This window comes from Lactuca serriola, chromosome 2 (genome assembly GCF_051521515.1).
Source record: "Lactuca serriola cultivar US96UC23 chromosome 2, Lser_US96UC23_V15, whole genome shotgun sequence".
Classification (NCBI taxonomy): Eukaryota; Viridiplantae; Streptophyta; class Magnoliopsida; order Asterales; family Asteraceae; genus Lactuca; species Lactuca serriola.
In genome coordinates, this window is record NC_136409.1 from 32,598,205 (window position 1) to 32,618,550 (window position 20,346).

The 20,346-nt window shown below is 40.6% G+C and overlaps 1 protein-coding gene across 1 annotated transcript; it reads left to right on the plus strand.

Moving 5' to 3' along the window:
• The first annotated feature begins 1,075 nt into the window (after nucleotides 1-1,075).
• LOC145089139 (F-box/kelch-repeat protein At3g23880-like) lies at nucleotides 1,076-2,257 on the plus strand. Its single transcript, XM_079027622.1, has one exon. It carries the CDS (start codon nucleotides 1,076-1,078, stop codon nucleotides 2,255-2,257), a length of 1,182 nt encoding a protein of 393 aa, XP_078883748.1.
• The last annotated feature ends 18,089 nt before the right edge of the window (nucleotides 2,258-20,346 follow it).

Here is a 20,346-nt window from a genome sequence, read left to right on the forward strand (position 1 = left end):
AAAATTAGAACACCGTGAAATAAGAATTCTTTCAAGTTTAAAAAACCTAAATGCCTTATGACCTAATATCTATAAAAAGTCAACAGATCAACTAAAAAAATAGAAAAAATATAAAAAGTCAACCGCCGCCGCTCTGCGCCAGTGATCTCACAAATCTTTGCTGTCACCACCTCTCGCGGTATATCTCCGTCACTCTCTCACAGTCTTATTCTATAGATGTCTCGCCGATTTTCTCCAATGTTAATTTTGTTATGATTCATGTAAAAAATCGATTAATCCAGCAAGTAAAGAAAACATTTGTCACCAAGAACAACGTAATAGTGTCCTTTAATTCCATCTTTATTGGTGAAAACCTAGAAATTTAACGTGTAAACCAATCAGTTGAATATTTTATCACCAAAAAGCAAAACTAATATTGGATTGGGAATAGCCTAAAAACTGATCTAATTCCCATACAAAAAGCAAAACTAATATTGGGTTGGCAAATTGATGTCAAAAGCCCTAAATTTAATAAAACCTACCAAATGAATGATGAAAATTAAACTAGTGATGACAAAACTGAAAATGCAGAAATAAGAAGTAAGAACATTATCTCTAATTCCCATGCAAGATTCCACACAAGAAGAAACCTCTGCAAAACTCTATGTTTCTATAAAGTAGATTTTATGTCTTGATCCAAAAGAACTCAAGGCTAAAGTAGGTATCTCTTTTTATAGCTAGCTTGACAATTCTTCATGAACTAATTAACAATCAGGCATTGAAGTCAACTTAACTTACCATGTCTACAAAGCAACACATATAAAGCTAATTCTTCATATATTGTGTTGTTAGGAGGTTTCCTTCCGAGTTGTGTTTAGTTTAAAATATTGTGTTCATATTTACTATTTATATTAGTCTTTACGTAAGAGTTTGTTGAAACTTCAAAATCGATATGTTTAGTTTAAAATGTGTTAAATCTTTCTTTTTTGGGTTTGTTGAAAATTAATATATGTAAGTTAAAAATGTGTCAATTGTTTTGCAGCTCTTAACAGAAAATTTTCAAACGCTAAGGAAAAAAGTAGACTTGAAATCGACTATGGAGAATCTCCCACGTGAAGTTTTATCTAACATTTTCATCCGATTATTGGCCAAACAACTTGCTCAAATGAGGTGCGTATGTAAATCTTGGAATGCTCTCTTATCCGAATCCTCCTTCATAAAATCCCACCTCCATCACTCTATCCATCAGAACGATGAGATTCTCTTGTTCTTCAGCCGAGTATTTTCTTTTTACCATAGTCCATTCATACACCCCTCTCCATTAACACCACACCCCTTTCCATTCACAGCACACCCATCTCGTTCTCCTAATCTCAAACTCAAACCGAGTAATTTCTTCAAACTCCCAGATAAACCCAAATCCGAATATAGTCATGGCAATGTCATTGGATCTATAAATGGCTTGATATGCTTTAATTACGGACCATTTTCTTTGCCTTCCCGTGATTATGCAATTTGCGTTTGGAACCCTTCTCTATCGGCATTGTTAACTCTCCCACCATGTCCTCTTCCCTCGGGTGATTCTAAGACAAAAACCAATTTTCGATTTGGGTATGATCCCAATACTGATGATTACAAAGTTGTTAAGCTTACAAGCCTTGTACCACAAGTTGCGGTTTATAGCATGAGAAAGGGTTCATGGGACTTAATTACTCAAAGGTTTCCGTTGAATATGAGAATAATTAAGTGTAAACCCGAAGTTTGTGTAGATGGCTATAACGGCCGACTTCATTGGCTTTGTTATACTAAATTTAAGCGGAAGTTAGAAAGGATAGTGGCATTTGATTTGGGTGAAGAGACGTTTAGTGTGATATCTCTTCCAGATTCTATACTACAACACGATCAAAACAGATGGAATGTATTTGGAGTTTTAGCCGGAAAGCTTTGTGTTATGTCAAGGGTTAGAGATGGTGATTGTGAGGTGTGGGTGATGGATGATTATGGGGTGGCTGAATCATGGGTCAAGCTTCATGCGTTTTCACAGTTTGATGGTGCTATTTATCCGTATGGATTCACATTACACAATGAATTCCTTTTTCAAGTCGACATTGATTGTTTTGCTTTGTATGATCCAATTGTAGCAAAGCCTAAAAACTTTGAAAATCCGTGTCCTCTAAATGTTGTAGATAAAGTTGTGCATTATGTTGAGAGTCTTGTTTGGGTAGTACCTGCTGAGAGTGAGGGGAGGTGCTACAACATCTCTCAATTTCCATTTTGAAGGCAACACATCAGATCTACTTCTTTCGTTTTTGATATATCTACTCTCCATGATTCTATATTTCTTGATTAGTTTCCTGTCAAGTATCATTTTTTAGTGCATTACATCTACAGCGACTCTTGTCAACATGTTGCATTTATGGTTTGGTTTTTGGTTCGTTTTTAAATTCAGGTGGTGGATTTTATGGTTTGTTTCTATTACTCTTTACCAAAAGCATTGAACTAATGTCTTGCTTTATTGCTATTCATGGAATCTGTTTCCATTTACTTGATTTAATTTTAGTTGGCTCAAGACTAATGAGGGATATATTAGTTTACTATTTGGTGATGAGTTTAATGTTGTCTATTGATCTTGGTTAAATACAAGCTTAGATGATAAGAACTGTATCTTGTAAAAATGATAAGGGTGCATTTTAGGGGTGTTGATCGGGTAATTTTTTCAGGTTTCGGGTAATTCGGGTCGGGTAATTTCGGTTTTTAATGTTAGAAAAAATACCCGTTACCCTACCCAAACTAAATTCGGGTATCGGGTCGGGTTTGGGTAATTCGGGTATTACCTGAAATATATAATTTTTGAATTTCACCGGAAAATAAGTTTAATGAAATAAATACGTCGTGCTTTATTAGTCTTGTTTATATAAACAAACGAGACATAAACGAAGTTACTCAAGCTTTGAACATTGAGATTTTTTAGTCAATAAAAAGTGAGATATCAAATAATTTTTAACTACTTAATCTAATCTAATAAGATGTTAAAAAAAACAAATACTTAAAGATCTTAATTTAAAAGTTTAAAATGTTTAAGATAATTGTAGCTATAAGTTTTGTCATGTTATGAAGTTTCGTCAAGATAATTAGTTTGTTAGTTGCAATAAAAACTATAATCTAGAAAACAATTAAGTTTTAAAGAACATGATGATATATAAACAATTATTTTTATTATTGTTAGTGTATATTAGCATAATAAATAGATTCATGTTTTACAATAATGATAATTAGTTTAAGCGTGATCAAATACCTACTATATAGTACAGACTCTATATAGTACAAGCTCTACAAAAAAAGCGGGTAATTCAGGTATACCCCATTAAGGTCATACATCTTGTTTTTCAAAATAGTTTAAACATCAGAGTATCCCCCAGAACCATATCACATAAATCATAAAACATGAAGAGCGGTACGATCACGCTTTCGCCTTGCCACGATCTCCAGAAGTACCTGAAACAATACACTGAACTGTAAGCCCGAAAGCTTAGTGAGTTACCCCCAAAATACCAACCACACATAAACACACTCATAACATATCACAAATAGAGCAACCATGCACATCGGGTCTACTGTGTGACTGGTCTGCCCGCATCGGGCCTTCAGTCAACCTGGTTTACCCTCCGAGTCTAGCCATGTACATCGAGTCTACAGTGTGTTTGTTCTACCCGCATCGGGCCTTCAATCCACCTGGTCCACTCTCTGAGTCTACAGTATGACTGGTCCGCCCACACCGGGCCTTCATGTCACACCCCAAAACCAAGAACGGCGGAAACGTTCGGGGGCGGAGGACGTCATGTAAGGTAATCATAACACAGTAAATGTAAATAGGCAAACAACATCATCCATTGCATTAAATATATAATTTTAATACATGCGTGTTCTGTACAGTTTTAGACACCAAAAATATAACGTAAATCAAAATAATAAAATGATGAGTCTTGAGTACACTCCCTCATCTCAAAAGCTGGCATCGGTACCTGTCTACTGATGACCTGAGAATACAAGTTATTTTGAAAGAGTTTATCAGCATTAAGCTGGTGAGTTCATAAGTATTTTAGTGTCAATGTTCGTTGTCAAAAACGTTTGAACCTGTCTCAATGTATAAGTTTGTAAAAGTTTGAATCTCTCAGAAAATCCTATATTTTCTATAAAAGTAGCCTTCTACCAAGGCTTAACTGTTTTGTAAACTCGTCTGTTGTAAAAGTGTGTAATTACCCAAGTATAACTATCATTTGATAAAATATAGTTTGTACATTAATTCTTAAGTGAGATTATCACCAAAATATGTAATGGGTAAATCATTGTAGTACTGTAGCTTTGTATAATAAGAACTACTGTTGTACTAATTACTACTACCTTAAACCGGATTTATATTAAGGTATAATGTGATAATTGCACCATACTATCGACTGATAACAACGACATAAAGAACGGTCGTAATAACAGAATGACGTTTGGCACCCGCAGACCTGCAGGTCCGGCTGTAGCTAGCAGCAAGGTGTAGGATAGTCAATCCAGTATAGATCTATACGCAAACTCAACGCTCTCCCTCCAAGAGAATTCTGGCTACAACTCGGGCCATGACATTTAAGGCATGCTCCGATACAGTGGATCACATTTGTTATCGTATTCTTGCATATGTGATGAAATGTTTCTTGTCCTAGTATAGTTGTATATATTCTCTTCCTAGTATAGACTCATGAATGAACTGACTCATTGATCTAGCAGTTGTAATAGTATGATTCTGTGTTACCCCGATGGTAACTTGTTAACAGTGCGTCTAGTACGTATGATTATGGAAGTACTTTTATGTCTATATATGTATATTTGTTATATAATTAACATGGAAACGACCTTCGGATGGTCACCCAAAATCCCACCAGACCACATCCAAATCGAGGAAAAGGAAATAGGATGGATGGCCTTCCTAAGCCCTTTAAACATTATTTATACGTCTATACATATATGGGCATGCAATTTATAATATAAAAGCATAAATAAGTATTTATAAGACATTTGAAACATAAGTATTATTTTTAAAGAAAGATTGACTTGATGTCAGTCTATAAAACAATTTGAAGGCGTAGATTTGATTAAAACAGATTAAGTATAAGGAACATTTGTTTAAATCATATTTGTAGTATAAATTTGACAAGTAAATGGTTTTGGAAAACATTTTGAAGTAAAACAGTTTGATAGATAGTTTGGATAGTGATAAAATCACTGGTTTCCCTAGTTATTAATCACATGTGATTAATGCAATCACATGTGATTGAAACAATAACTATAAGTATTTAACTTGTATCCCCCCCCTTGAAAGCATATAAAAGCATTTAGAATATTTAAAAAGGTTGATTAAGGGGTATGAAACTCACTTGATTGATTGAAGAAAGCGAGATGGAAAACCGGGCAGAGTTTCGTCTCGGAAAACGGATTTTTCTCGGGATTCTCGGGAATCTCGGGAGTAAAATCGACCCTCGGGACTTGAGCAAAAAGACCAGAGCTTCGGGTTATAACGGGCACGGAAAACGAGGCAAGGTTGTGAGAGAGAGGAGAGAAATGAGCAACATTTTCGGAAAGCCTCGCATCCTATTTATAGGAAGGCTGAACCGCCTCCGAACGCGGGGCGTACGCTCGTACGCAGCGCGTACGCGTACGTCATGCATGACCGAAGCCTCGACTGCCTCGGTTCGGATGGGACGGGTTGCTGGGTACGCGGGTCGGATGGGACGACGGGTCGGACGGGACAGCGGGTCGGACGGGTCGGACGGTTTAGAATTCTTCGGATAGTGCGACGTGGACGATCCGAGACCCTCGATCTCAGTACGCGGGGCGTACGAAGGTACGCAGGGCGTACTTCGGTCCAATCCGATGACTCCCCTTCGGATATTACCGGGAATTTATAATTAAATTTATATTTTTTATAAATAAACTTCAAAAATTCATATCTCCCTCATACGAACTCCGTTTTTGACGTTCTTTATATCCACGCGAAGGTGAGACCATGATCTACAACTTTTGTTTAGATTCCGTTGGCAAATTCCGAAATTATTTTTATTATTTATTTATTAAAATGACGTGATTAAGGAATTTCTTCAAAAATTCATAACTTCCTCATCCGAAGTCAGATTTGGACGTTCTTTTTATGTACGCAAACCTTGATATGATTCCTACTACTTTATTTAATCCGAACAAGATTTTAGGAAGGTTACATTTTGACCTAAATTTGATCGGTTTTACATTACATTGACTCGAAATATCGGGTTGTCACATCATCCCCCCGTTAGAAGGAATTTCGTCCCGAAATTAGAATTTTAAGCAAGTTAGAAATTACAAATAACTAAGCAAAAAGGTGAGGGTATTTCAGTTTCATCTGATCCTCACGTTCCCAAGTGAATTCCGGTCCTCGCTTGGCATTCCAGCGAACCTTCACGATAGGGATACGGCTTTGCTTTGTCTGCTTGACCTCACGGTCCATGATCTCTATAGGTTCTTCCACGAAGTTGAGGCTCTCGTTGATTTCGATCTCGTCGAGTGGGATTACAAGAGTCTCGTCGGATAGACACTTTTTCAAGTTAGATACGTGGAATGTAGAATGTACATTACGAAGTGCGTCTGGTAGTTCGAGTTTGTAAGCTACGGGGCCGACTCTTGCAAGAATCTCGAAAGGCCCTATGTACCTCGGATTAAGCTTTCCACGCTTGCCGAAGCGTATCAAGCCCTTCCAGGGTGAGATTTTGAGGAGGACTCGGTCTCCCACCTGAAATTCCAAAGGTTTCCTTCGTTTATCAGCGTAGCTCTTCTGTCGGTCTCTAGAGGCTTTCAATCGTTCACGGATCTGAACGATTTTCTCTGTTGTTTCCCGAATGATCTCCGGACCGGTGAGAGTACTGTCGGAAGTTTGCCCCCTGGCTAATTGGGTATCACCCACCTCAGCCCAACACAGAGGGGATCTGCACTTACGGCCGTAGAGAGCTTCAAATGGAGCAGCCTTGATGCTCGTGTGATAACTGTTATTATAGGAAAACTCGACAAGGGGTAAATGAGTATCCCATGCCTTCCCAAAGTCAATCACGCAGGCTCGCAACATATCTTCTAGAGTTTGGATGGTCCTCTCACTCTGTCCGTCGGTCTGAGGATGGTAGGCTGTGCTCATGTCCAGCCTTGATCCTAGGGAATGTTGTAGTGATTGCCAAAATCTTGAGGTGAACCTACTATCTCTATCGGAGATAATGGACATAGGTACACCATGTAGCCGTACGATTTCCCTAATGTATGTTCTCGTAAGTTTCTCCATCTTGTCGGTTTCTTTGATAGGCAGGAAGTGTGCAGACTTGGTCAATCTATCAACGATGACCCATATGGTGTCAAGTCCACCCGTTGTCTTGGGCAACTTGGTTATGAAATCCATAGTGATCCACTCCCACTTCCATTCCGGGATCTCTGGTTGTTGCAATAAACCAGAGGGCTTTTGGTACTCGACCTTAACCTTTGCGCAAGTAAGGCATTTACTTACGAAGGTAGCAATCTCTGCTTTCATATTAGGCCACCAGTATAGCTTCTTAAGATCCAGATACATCTTATCTGAACCTGGGTGGACGGAATACCGAGTGTTGTGCGCCTCGGTCATGACCAAGTCTCGGAAACCACCATGTTTCGGTGTCCAGATCCGGTTCATGAAATATAAAGCTCCGTCACCCTTGGCTTCTAAATTCTTGTCCATTCCTCTAAGGGATTCACTTGACACATTTTCAGGTTTCATGGCCTCAAGTTGAGCCGCCTGAATTTGGTTAGTCAGGTGTGAATGGATGGTTATCGATAATGACTTGACTTTGCGACCAAAATATTCCTTCCGACTTAGGGCGTCTGCTACTACGTTGGCTTTACCCGGATGATAACGAATATCACATTCGTAATCACTGAGTAGTTCGACCCACCGTCGTTGTCTCATGTTGAGCTCCTTCTGATCGAAAATGTGTTGTAAACTCTTGTGGTCGGTAAAGATAGTGCTCTTCGTTCCATACAAGTAATGTCTCCAGATCTTCAGAGCAAACACTACTGCTCCTAGTTCAAGATCGTGGGTCGTGTAGTTAACCTCGTGTGTCTTCAATTGTCTCGAGGCGTAGGCGATGACCTTACCTCGCTGCATCAGAACACATCCGAGCCCTTGATTCGATGCATCGCAATAAACTACGAAGTCTTCTATTCCTTCTGGAAGGGATAGTATTGGTGCGGTGCACAAGGCTCGTTTGAGCGTTTGGAACGCTCTTTCTTGTTTCTCTTCCCAGTCAAAGGCCACGCCTTTCTGGGTTAGGGTTGTAAGAGGCTTCGCTATTCGTGAGAAGTTCTGAATGAACCTGCGGTAGTAGCCAGCGAGACCTAGAAATTGACGAATTTCTGTAGGCGTCTTCGGTGCTAACCAGTTCTCAATGGCCTTAATTTTGGATGGGTCCATGTGGATTCCCTCTTCGCTTACCACGTGTCCTAAGAATTCGACTCTTTGGATCCAAAATTCACATTTCGAGAACTTCGCATAAAGTTTCTCCTTTCGTAATGTCCCTAGAACTTGTCGTAGGTGATCGCCATGTTCTTTCTTACTTCGGGAGTAGATCAGGATGTCGTCAATGAAAACAATGACGAACTGATCCAAGTAAGGTCGGCATACTCTATTCATCAGATCCATGAAGACTGCGGGCGCATTGGTCAATCCGAATGGCATCACCACGAACTCGTAGTGTACGTAACGAGTTCGGAAGGCTGTCTTCGGTACATCCTCCTCTAGCACTCGTAACTGGTGATATCCGGATCTCAGATCAATCTTAGAAAAATAGTTCGCCCCTTGCAGTTGGTCGAATAGATCATCTATGCGTGGTAGAGGATAACGATTCTTGACCGTCAGTTTGTTGAGTTCTCTGTAGTCAATACACATACGGAAGGATCCGTCCTTCTTCTTAATGAACAAGACCGGTGCTCCCCAAGGTGAGAAACTCGGTCTTATAAAGCCCTTGCTGAGCAGTTCGTTAAGTTGACCAGAGAGTTCTTGCATCTCGGCTGGTGCTAAACGGTAGGGCGACTTGGCTACTGGGGTAGCTCCTGGGACTAAGTCGATTCTGAACTCGACTTGTCGTTGCGGAGGCAACCCGGGTAGTTCTTCTGGGAAAATGTCGGGGAAGTCGCTCACTACTGGGAGGTTCTTTAGTTCTTTCGTTTCTAGGTTCGTGTCGACGACGTGAGCAAGGAATGCGTGGTATTCCTTACGCAGGTATTTCTGTGCTTGAATACTTGATATGATGCGAAGACTTGCACCAGGTTTGTCGCCATAGACTATAAGAGTTTCGTTAGACGGAAGGTTTAGACGGACTGCTTTCTCGAAGCACATGATGTCGGCACGATGAAGGCTTAACCAGTCCATGCCAATGATAACGTCGAAACTTTTTATTGAGACTGGCATGAGGTCGATTGGAAATGAATGGTTATCTAGAGTTAGGGTACAACCTAAGTATATGCTACTTGTATTTTCAGTTTTTCCGTTAGCCATTTCTACTGTGAATAGTTCTTTGAGTGCATGCGGTGGTTGATTAAGCATGCGAGCAAATTTATGGTTTACGAAGCTTCGCTCCGCTCCACTATCGAACAAAATGCATGCATAGGAGTTATCGAGGAGGAACGTACCGGTCACCACTGTCGGGTCAGCAACTGCTTCCCCATGGCCAATAGCTAGTACCCTCCCTGCTCCTCCCGCATTCCTCGCTTTGGGGTAGTCCCTCTTAAAGTGGCCTGCTTCACCACATCCATAGCAGGTTGGGCTCGCGCCAGAGCCAGGGACTTGGTTGATAGGTTGTGCCGGGAACTTACAGAATCGGACGGTGTGTCCTTTCCTGTTGCAGTTAGAGCACTGCAATTCATGGCAGGGGCCGTTGTGGTGGTAGCTGCATTTGTTGCACTTGGGCGAACTTCCAGCATACCGACTCACCGGAGCAGTAGTAGTAGCAGTAGGGGTTACTGCGGCATGAATTGCCACCACTTGCTGCTTTTTGGCAGCCTGCTGCTTCTTCCTTTCATCCCAGAATTTCCGCTTAGTATCGGCGGGTTTGGAGGGTTCCGGGATGGCTAGGGTGGTTGTGGTTGCAGGGGTTTTGACTCCATGGTCAATGAGTCGTTGTGCCAATCGTTTGGCACTGTCGAAGGTAGCGGGGTTTGACGCTAGCACATTCCCCTGATACGGAGGTACTAGCCCCCATATGTACCTCTCGATCTTCTTCCCCTCAGTGGGAACCATATTGGGGCAGAGGGCCACCAGCTCGCTGAATCGGGCAGTATAAGCGACCACATTGGTGCCCTTCATCGACAGGTTCCAGAGTTCCTGCTCCAGTTTCTGGATCTCGCGCCTCGGGCAGTATTCCTCAGTCATGAGGTCTTTCATTGTTTCCCAGCCCATGTCGTTAGCTATGACGAGAGTTAGGGCTTTGACGTGGCCGTTCCACCACGTTAGGGCTTTACCCTCAAAGGTGCATGCGGCATATTTCACTTTGCACGCAGCAGGGCATGAACAGATTTCGAAGACTGATTCAGTCTTCTCGAACCATTTTGAGAGAGCAATGACTCCGCCGGTGCCATAGAAAGGCTTCGGCTTGCAGTTTGTAAAATTCCTTGTAAGAGCACTCCCTTGAGCGCACAGGGATTTCGATCGGGATAGATTCCACAGGGGTTCCACCTCTGCTGGCATCAGAAGAGTGATACTGAGCCATGGCAGTTGCCACTGCTGCAGCTACGACAACATTCAGGGCTACAGTATCGATGACCGGAGGCGGAGGAGGTGGTGGAGGTGCATGATTATTCCTATTCCTGGGAGACTTGCGAGGAGGCATCCTTCAGCTAAAAGTTTATAAAGATAAGAAAGATGGTAAGAATCAATTTGTAAGCAACGTGAGAGTGACACAGGGACTAACTAACCATAGTCCAATAGTTGAAAGAGTGTTTGAAACCATAATAAGAAATATTAGTCGGAAAGCACAAGTGTATAGATTTTTCCCAGATAGATAGATCTCAAAAATACTGGTATTACTGATGTAATAAGTTCAGGGAAAATCGACCTAACAGTAGGTCATACATCATACCATATAGAAAAGTTTGATAGTTCTTAGATTTCAAATTTTGAGTAAGGAAAGTTAGAAACATTTTACACACAAGTGCTACTTGGAGCACAGATGTTAAAGGCTATCCTTTAATTAAAAGACGGAGATGTACTAGACATCAACCAACGGTGATGGGAAAGTCCCGGGCGAGTACTGCGGTCGGATACTTGACGAAACACCTCTTGAAGGTGTCGATCCTGAGTCCTCTGACGAGCTCGAAGCTCTAAGATTTCAGCTCGTGAGGCAGCCAACAGCTACTGCAGGGTTTTATTGGCCCTCCGGGTCCGTTCCATGTCTTCTTCAAGACGGCGGATGCTGACTGTGTTGACACCTGAGTCGGCATCAATCTCTATGACCCGGTCGACGGCTGCTCCACCTTGCTCGACAATACGAGCTATTCTGCAGATAATGACAGGCAGAGCCCGGTCAGTAGAGCCACCATCGCTGACGTTGTAAAAGGGTCAGTCCCCAATGTATGGTAAGGGTTGACCCTGATTATCACTCCAGCGGTTCAGGTTGTTTGCCCACATGGGTGTAGGACCTGGATATGCCGGTCGAGGGTTGTTGTTCGGGGCTTGACCTACAATCGGTAGGTTGTTGACTTCAGGCTCGGAGTCGGATCCATCTGAAAAGCCTTCTGCGAGGTGATCATCCAAAGGGATTGGATGATCAACTTCGGGCTCTTCATCGATCCACCCGGCATTGCCTTCACTGGGAAAGTACGGGTCACCATGATGGATATCTAGCCATCAAGATCTACGCGAGAATAGAGGTATAAGAATATAATATACGTGTAACTAGTAGCGCAAAATACTCCTATAGTATTTTAAGTTTAAGTTCTATTGATCTTCTTGTGGTATTGTTGGTAAGTTTTTTTTTTTTTTTTTTTTTTTTTTTTTTTTTTTTTTTTTTTAGACTTGTTAACCTATCACAACCATTCTAAGGCATGTGCTAATCACTCCTAGGATCAGCATAGTTGATCAGGCTATGCCATTCCCAGGACTGACCATACATCCCCGAGCTCACTTGTGATATTTAACAATCGTAATACTTTTGTTCTTGTCATTGTGACACTTATTTTAGTATGAATGCAGACTAGTATACTTAGTTAAATATTTTTTTATTTAAAGTATAGACTCTTGGTCAGAGTTTAATCCCTAATGGGTTTATAGTTTAGTATATCTTTTATGGGTTGATATACTCAATTCACTATAAACAATGCTCTGATACCAATCTGTCACACCCCAAAACCAAGGACGGCGGAAACGTTCGGGGGCGGAGGACGTCATGTAAGGTAATCATAACACAGTAAATGTAAATAGGCAAACAACATCATCCATTGCATTAAATATATAATTTTAATACATGCGTGTTCTGTACAGTTTTAGACACCAAAAATATAACGTAAATCAAAAAAATAAAATGATGAGTCTTGAGTACGCTCCCTCATCTCAAAAGCTGGCATCGGTACCTGTCTACTGATGACCTGAGAATACAAGTTATTTTGAAAGAGTTTATCAGCATTAAGCTGGTGAGTTCATAAGTATTTTAGTGTCAATGTTCGTTGTCAAAAACGTTTGAACCTGTCTCAATGTATAAGTTTGTAAAAGTTTGAATCTCTCAGAAAATCCTATATTTTCTATAAAAGTAGCCTTCTACCAAGGCTTAACTGTTTTGTAAACTCGTCTGTTGTAAAAGCGTGTAATTACTCAAGTATAACTATCATTTGATAAAATATAGTTTGTACATTAATGCTTAAGTGAGATTATCACCAAAATATGTAATGGGTAAATCATTGTAGTACTGTAGCTTTGTATAATAAGAACTACTGTTGTACTAATTACTACTACCTTAAACCGGATTTATATTAAGGTATAATGTGATAATTGCACCATACTATCGACTGATAACAACGACATAAAGAACGGTCGTAATAACGGAATGACGTTTGGCACCCGCAGACCTGCAGGTCCGGCTGTAGCTAGCAGCAAGGTGTAGGATAGTCAATCCAGTATAGATCTATACGCAAACTCAACGCTCTCCCTCCAAGAGAATTCTGGCTACAACTCGGGCCATGACATTTAAGGCATGCTCCGATACAGTGGATCACATTTGTTATCGTATTCTTGCATATGTGATGAAATGTTTCTTGTCCTAGTATAGTTGTATATATTCTCTTCCTAGTATAGACTCATGAATGAACTGACTCATTGATCTAGCAGTTGTAATAGTATGATTCTGTGTTACCCCGATGGTAACTTGTTAACAGTGCGTCTAGTACGTATGATTATGGAAGTACTTTTATGTCTATATATGTATATTTGTTATATAATTAACATGGAAACGACCTTCGGATGGTCACCCAAAATCCCACCAGACCACATCCAAATCGAGGAAAAGGAAATAGGGTGGATGGCCTTCCTAAGCCCTTTAAACATTATTTATACGTCTATACATATATGGGCATGCAATTTATAATATAAAAGCATAAATAAGTATTTATAAGACATTTGAAACATAAGTATTATTTTTAAAGAAAGATTGACTTGATGTCAGTCTATAAAACAATTTGAAGGCGTAGATTTGATTAAAACAGATTAGTATAAGGAACATTTGTTTAAATCATATTTGTAGTATAAATTTGACAAGTAAATGGTTTTGGAAAACATTTTGAAGTAAAACAGTTTGATAGATAGTTTGGATAGTGATAAAATCACTGGTTTCCCTAGTTATTAATCACATGTGATTAATGCAATCACATGTGATTGAAACAATAACTATAAGTATTTAACTTGTATCCCCCCCCCTTGAAAGCATATAAAAGCATTTAGAATATTTAAAAAGGTTGATTAAGGGGTATGAAACTCACTTGATTGATTGAAGAAAGCGAGATGGAAAACCGGGCAGAGTTTCGTCTCGGAAAACGGATTTTTCTCGGGATTCTCGGGAATCTCGGGAGTAAAATCGACCCTCGGGACTTGAGCAAAAAGACCAGAGCTTCGGGTTATAACGGGCACGGAAAACGAGGCAAGGTTGTGAGAGAGAGGAGAGAAATGAGCAACATTTTCGGAAAGCCTCGCATCCTATTTATAGGAAGGCTGAACCGCCTCCGAACGCGGGGCGTACGCTCGTACGCAGCGCGTACGCGTACGTCATGCATGACCGAAGCCTCGACTACCTCGGTTCGGATGGGACGGGTTGCTGGGTACGCGGGTCGGATGGGACGGCGGGTCGGACGGGACAGCGGGTCGGACGGGTCGGAGCTTCGGACGGGTCGGACGGGTCGGACGGTTTAGAATTCTTCGGATAGTGCGACGTGGACGATCCGAGACCCTCGATCTCAGTATGCGGGGCGTACGAAGGTACGCAGGGCGTACTTCGGTCCAATCCGATGACTCCCTTTCGGATATTACCGGGAATTTATAATTAAATTTATATTTATTATAAATAAACTTCAAAAATTCATATCTCCCTCATACGAACTCCGTTTTTGACGTTCTTTATATCCACGCGAAGGTGAGACCATGATCTACAACTTTTGTTTAGATTCCGTTGGCAAATTCCGAAATTATTTTTATTATTTATTTATTAAAATGACGTGATTAAGGAATTTCTTCAAAAATTCATAACTTCCTCATCCGAAGTCAGATTTGGACGTTCTTTTTATGTACGCAAACCTTGATATGATTCCTACTACTTTATTTAATCCGAACAAGATTTTAGGAAGGTTACATTTTGACCTAAATTTGATCGGTTTTACATTACATTGACTCGAAATATCGGGTTGTCACACTTCAGTCGGCCTGGTCCACTCTCCGAGCCTCGATGCGTCTGGTCCGCCCTCTTGGGGCCTTCAGCCTATTTGGACCACTTGTTGGGCCTTCGGAATATTCGGTCCGCCCTGGGTATGTTGGCCTACAGCACAAAGCAGGACCCGCCTCAACCCAACCCCCCTCCCCTCGGTCAAACAACCATGTGCACATAAAATAATTAATCACATAACAAATCCTTAACCAGATAAACGGTCTAATAAATCACAAAGCATATCAACATCCTAACTAGGATTCCGACCTTAACCAGGTCACTAACATAACATTAACCTATATACCGAGTACCGACCTTAACCAGGTCACTAATATAACATTACCCTATATACCGGGATGCAGATCTAGCAAAGCAATAACGTAACAAACAATACCCGGATTTCCATCCGATAAAGGGCCGGCCTTGGTGCCGTAGGCCCTGTCGATATAGTGAGGATAACTCACCTGTTGCCGACTGAAGAGATACGACCAATCTGCTCCGACCACCGACACGAACTTCACTACAGAACACTACCAAAGAACCAATTCCAAAAATACCAAAATACCCTTGGAAGTCAAACTGGTCAACTTCTGGTCAAAGTCAAAGTCCTCAGTCAAAGTCAACCTTCCTAGTTGACTCTACTCGCCGAGTCAACCCGTCGACTCGTCGAGTTCTTATACTCAGAAAACTCCCATAACACGACTCAACTCGCCGAGTCGCCCCAAGACTCGTCGAGTTCAACGATCTCGGAAATCCATCCTGTCCAACTCACTGAGTCGCCAACCGACTCACTAATCCAAAGCTTTAACCAAAAGAGGTTGGGTTCTACGACCAGACTTGCCGAGTCCAAGAACAGACTCGCCAAGTCCAAGGCAATCTTCAACAGACTCGCCGAGTTGTTCTTCCAACTCGCTGGGTCCACATGCTCATACAACTCATCGAGTACACCCATGTGACTCGCCGAGTCTCTTCAGTTCTCAATCTATACAGAGGCTTTTCGAGCCATGCAGGGACTCTAATCCATAGATCCACTCTTCTACAGCCTAACCCTCACATAAAGTTGCAAACTTTACGTGAAACCAAGGAGATATAAGCCCAAAACACTCTAGGGATAGGGTTTATGATAAAGAGGCTTCAGCAATAACTCTTAGAAAGAAGCTTTATGACATTTTGGACCATCACAAGCCTAGATCTGAAGTACAAACCTCAGATCTAAGCCTCTAACTTGAAATAGCTCTCAATCATACCAAAAATGCCCCAAATCTCAAAGGATAATAGATCTAGATGCAAAAGAGCCCAATCAACAGATTATTATCTCCAATATAAGCTCTAACTAAAGTATATCCCAGATCTACACCACTCCTTTGCAGCAAGCCTCTTGATCTTCAAGCCCCTTTCCACCAAAATCACTTTTCTTGGCTCCAAATTGCTTCCAAGGGATCTCACTCACGATTTAGGGTTTCTGGATCTCAAAAGGGTAGCAAAGAGGCTGAGGGTGGGTTATAATGTGCTTTATATAGGGCACAACCCCCAGGATTAAAGTTTTCTCTCTTCAACACCAACTCGTCGAGTCCAAGCCGCCGACTCGGCGAGTTGGCCACTTAAACCGCGACAGAATCCCGCTCCGACTCAGCGAGTAAGCGGACCTACTCGTCGAGTCCCTTTCCTAAATTTACACTTTTGGCCCTTCATTAAACATTTGAAATTTAGGGTGTTATAGTTTCAACATCTTAATAAAGTTTCCAGCTTTATCCATTAGGACTACCCAAAAGGTTCAAAACTCAATCAATAAGCTTAATAGTGCAAGGGCTTAACCGATAATCACTAAATCCTTTAAGACATAACCCCTAAAACATAGATTTGACCTCCTTGAGCTAGAAAACCATGTAAAGTTGCCAATTTTACGTTTATGCATGCCTAAATGAAGCTCTTAAGCTTAAAAAGGAACTTAATGCATGCATGGGACCAATTCTTCTCAACAAGCTTTCACCTTTAAGCTCAAGGGGTCTAATTCAACTCAGATCTGGAATAAAAAACCCCAAAACGACCTCTCACCTTATCCAACCCAAAAGGGGCAAAAAACACAACAAAACACAAAAGGAGGAGATCTAAACATCTACAAGTCAAGGTATGAACTTGATACCTCAAAGAGATTGCAAGAAGTGGAGAGATTCTGGATCTATGACATTCCTTCCAAATTAAGCACCTTTAAATCTTCAAAGCTTCCTTTAGAAATGAGCAAAATAACCAAAAGAATCCACTCAAGACTCAAGAATACCACAAAGAAAGCTTAAGGGATGAATTAGGGTTTAAGTGACAATGGAGGCTAGTAAGGAGGCCAACCATGAGGACTTAGGGCCTTTAAATAGGGTGCAACACCCTAAAATTAGGGTTTCATTCCAAGCTGCCAACACGCCGTGTTTGGATACCACAACACGTCGTGTTGGTCCATTAATCTTCACGTTTATTCAAATCTAGACACGTCGTGTTAGTTCCACCAAAACGCCGTGTCCAACCCTAAAAGAGTTTTTTCTCCCAACAACTTCTCCTCAAGATTCTAGGTGTTACAAAAAAAGTATGTTAACACTGTTTCTTACTTATGTTTTCTTCTTCTTTTTTTTTTTTTTTAATGTTCTAACATATTTTTCACATATAAAAATGTTTTTTTTTTAAATTGTTTAAAAAAAGGTTTTTATATGGAAAAAATAAGTTTTTTTTATGTGAAAATATGTTTTTTGTAGAAATATTATTTGATAATGTAAAAAAACATATCTGAAACTAAATTTTGAAAAAAAATATGTAAAAATACAAAATTTGGGATGAATTCATAAGAAAATTTTGAAATCTGGGCCAAATGTATAAATTTTGGACCAAATTTTTAATTAAATTAAAAAACTGGACCAAAAGTGTAAATTTTGAAAGTGGATGAACTTTTGACCAGGTAAAAAGAGTTAAAGCGAATATGATTACGAGACTTAGCCAAAAAAGAAAATTACATAATGACGTAATTGAATATATGAGGTAAAAAATTTAGAGACTTTATAGTAAATTTCTCTTTCCGCTATCATCCTTTTTAGGCGTTCTATTAAAAGCACGTATGACTCTTGATTTAAAGATATTTGGGCCCAACAAATTTGAATTTGTACCCTCTAAGACCATCCGGTATGGGTCCAACGAGAAGCAACGAGGGGTGAGGTGGCACCCCTCAACGGCGTTATGACACGGGGAACACCGCCCCCCCAACTTGTTGCATCTTGTCATGGCAAATCTCGTTGGCGTTGTGACGAATTGAAACGGGGGGAACACCAACTTTTTGTTTTTTTTTTCTTTTTTTTTTCTTTGGTGTTGCATATTGTTGCCCATTTCCACACTTGGTGTTATAACACCATTTGCTTATGTGGCATATGAGGTGGTGTTGCACCTTGTTGCCCACACCCACTGGTTTGTTTGGCTCTAGACTTGATGCTTTCCGTGTTCAAACTCCATAGTGTCATTTAAAGTCATCTCTTTTTAATTTGATCGGTCAACCTCGATCATCACATGGACTATCTTGGCCTTATTTAGTTACTTAAGACCAAAGATAATTGATTTTAACTGAATAGCACCAATTCAAATAAATTCATATTTTATGCTTCATATGGGCTATTTCGGATCTTGAGAGGATGGTGGGTTTCGAAAAGTTTACCCTTAGGGTAACGGGTCGGTAAATCTGGGTTTGATATGGGGAAGTTGTAGCCTATAGGCCTGTAAAGGTTTAATGAAAGGGTATTTTTTTTTCTACAAACCACGCTATAAAAAATATTTTATAGGCTTTAACTTAATTACAAATTTAGTCTAAAATTTGTACATTTGGCCCATATTTCAAAATTTTCTTATGAATTCATCCCAAATTTAGTATTTTTATATCTTTTTATATTCAAAATTTAGTTTCAGATTTTTTTTTTTTTTTTTTTTTTTTTTTTTACATAATGAAATAATATTCCTACAAAAAAATATTTTCACATAAAAAACCTTATTTTTTCTATATAAAAACCATTTCTTAAACAATTTTTTTTTTACAAAAACATTTTTATATGTGAAAAATATGTTAGAATATTAAAAATCTCCATCTCCATCCCCATACCCGTTCCCATCCCCATCACCATCCCCAATAGGGAACGAGGATCCCCAATGGGTAATCGGGTATTTTTTTCCCATTACAAAGTGTTGAACTTTTATGAAAAATAACGTATCATTATATATTAGCCAACTAAACAAAAACTAATAGAAATAATAAAAAGTACTATAAACCATTTTTTTGCAAAAAAAAAGTCTTCCAAAAATTACATGTTTGATTGTTGAAAAACCTTACTATGACTACCGACTTACTTTCTATTCATTATGATTTATGGGTTGATTAAAAATAAAAACATATATATATATATATATATATATATATATATATATATATATATATATATATATATATATATATATATATATATATATATATCGAGTACCCATTGGGGTCGGTTTTGGTAAAGGTATGGGTACCATCCCCATAAACCATCCCCATCCCCATCCCTAATTTTTTGCATTTGGGTAATACCCATCCCCATCCCAATCCCCGGTCAAATCGGGGATTTACCCGGTCAACTCGGGTTAGGGTTTCGGGTACCCATCAGGTACGAGTTTTTTTGCCATCTTTACGCCCACTAAGATTGCTGATAATCCCCAGGGTTGCTGATAACCAATGGTTGTTTATTATGATGTATGATGAGGAATGGTCCACTAGCGTGGCCTAGACTGCTCTAGCGCGTCAGCTTGGCCTGGCGCGCTCCTGTCAGCCCTTGCTGGAGACTCCCTTGCCATCCCTTGCTGGGGACTCCCTTGCCAGCCCTGCTAGGGACTCTCCTGCCGGCTCGGCCAGGCGCTCCCTCGCCTGGCACTCCCTTGTCATCCTCTCCTAGTGCGCGCCCGCCAGCCCTGTCGGGCGCCTCCAGGCGGCCTTGCCCAACTCTTTGCTAGTTGGGCCTGAATTAGGTTGGCCCAAGGCTTGACCTAATTGTCCCCTATATAATGAATAGTACCTCCTCCATGGAGGAGGACCCTTTCCCTAGACTCTCCCCAAGTGGTTCAGCCACCACTAGACTTCCCCATGGCTCAGCCGCCACTATACTCCGGCCGGGTGGCTCAGCCGCCACCCGCCGCCGTCAGCCACCACCAGCACCAAGATGGTTCTCTCCAGCTATGGAGGACCATCTCAGATCTTCTAGCTGATCTAACTTAACCGTCGGAGCCCGCTCCCGGGGCACAGTCCCTGGGGCAGCTCTAACGTGTCTCTCTGATTATGATGTCAGATATCCGCCGCAGCAGAGGACCAGAAGACTCGCCGGAGGTTGAT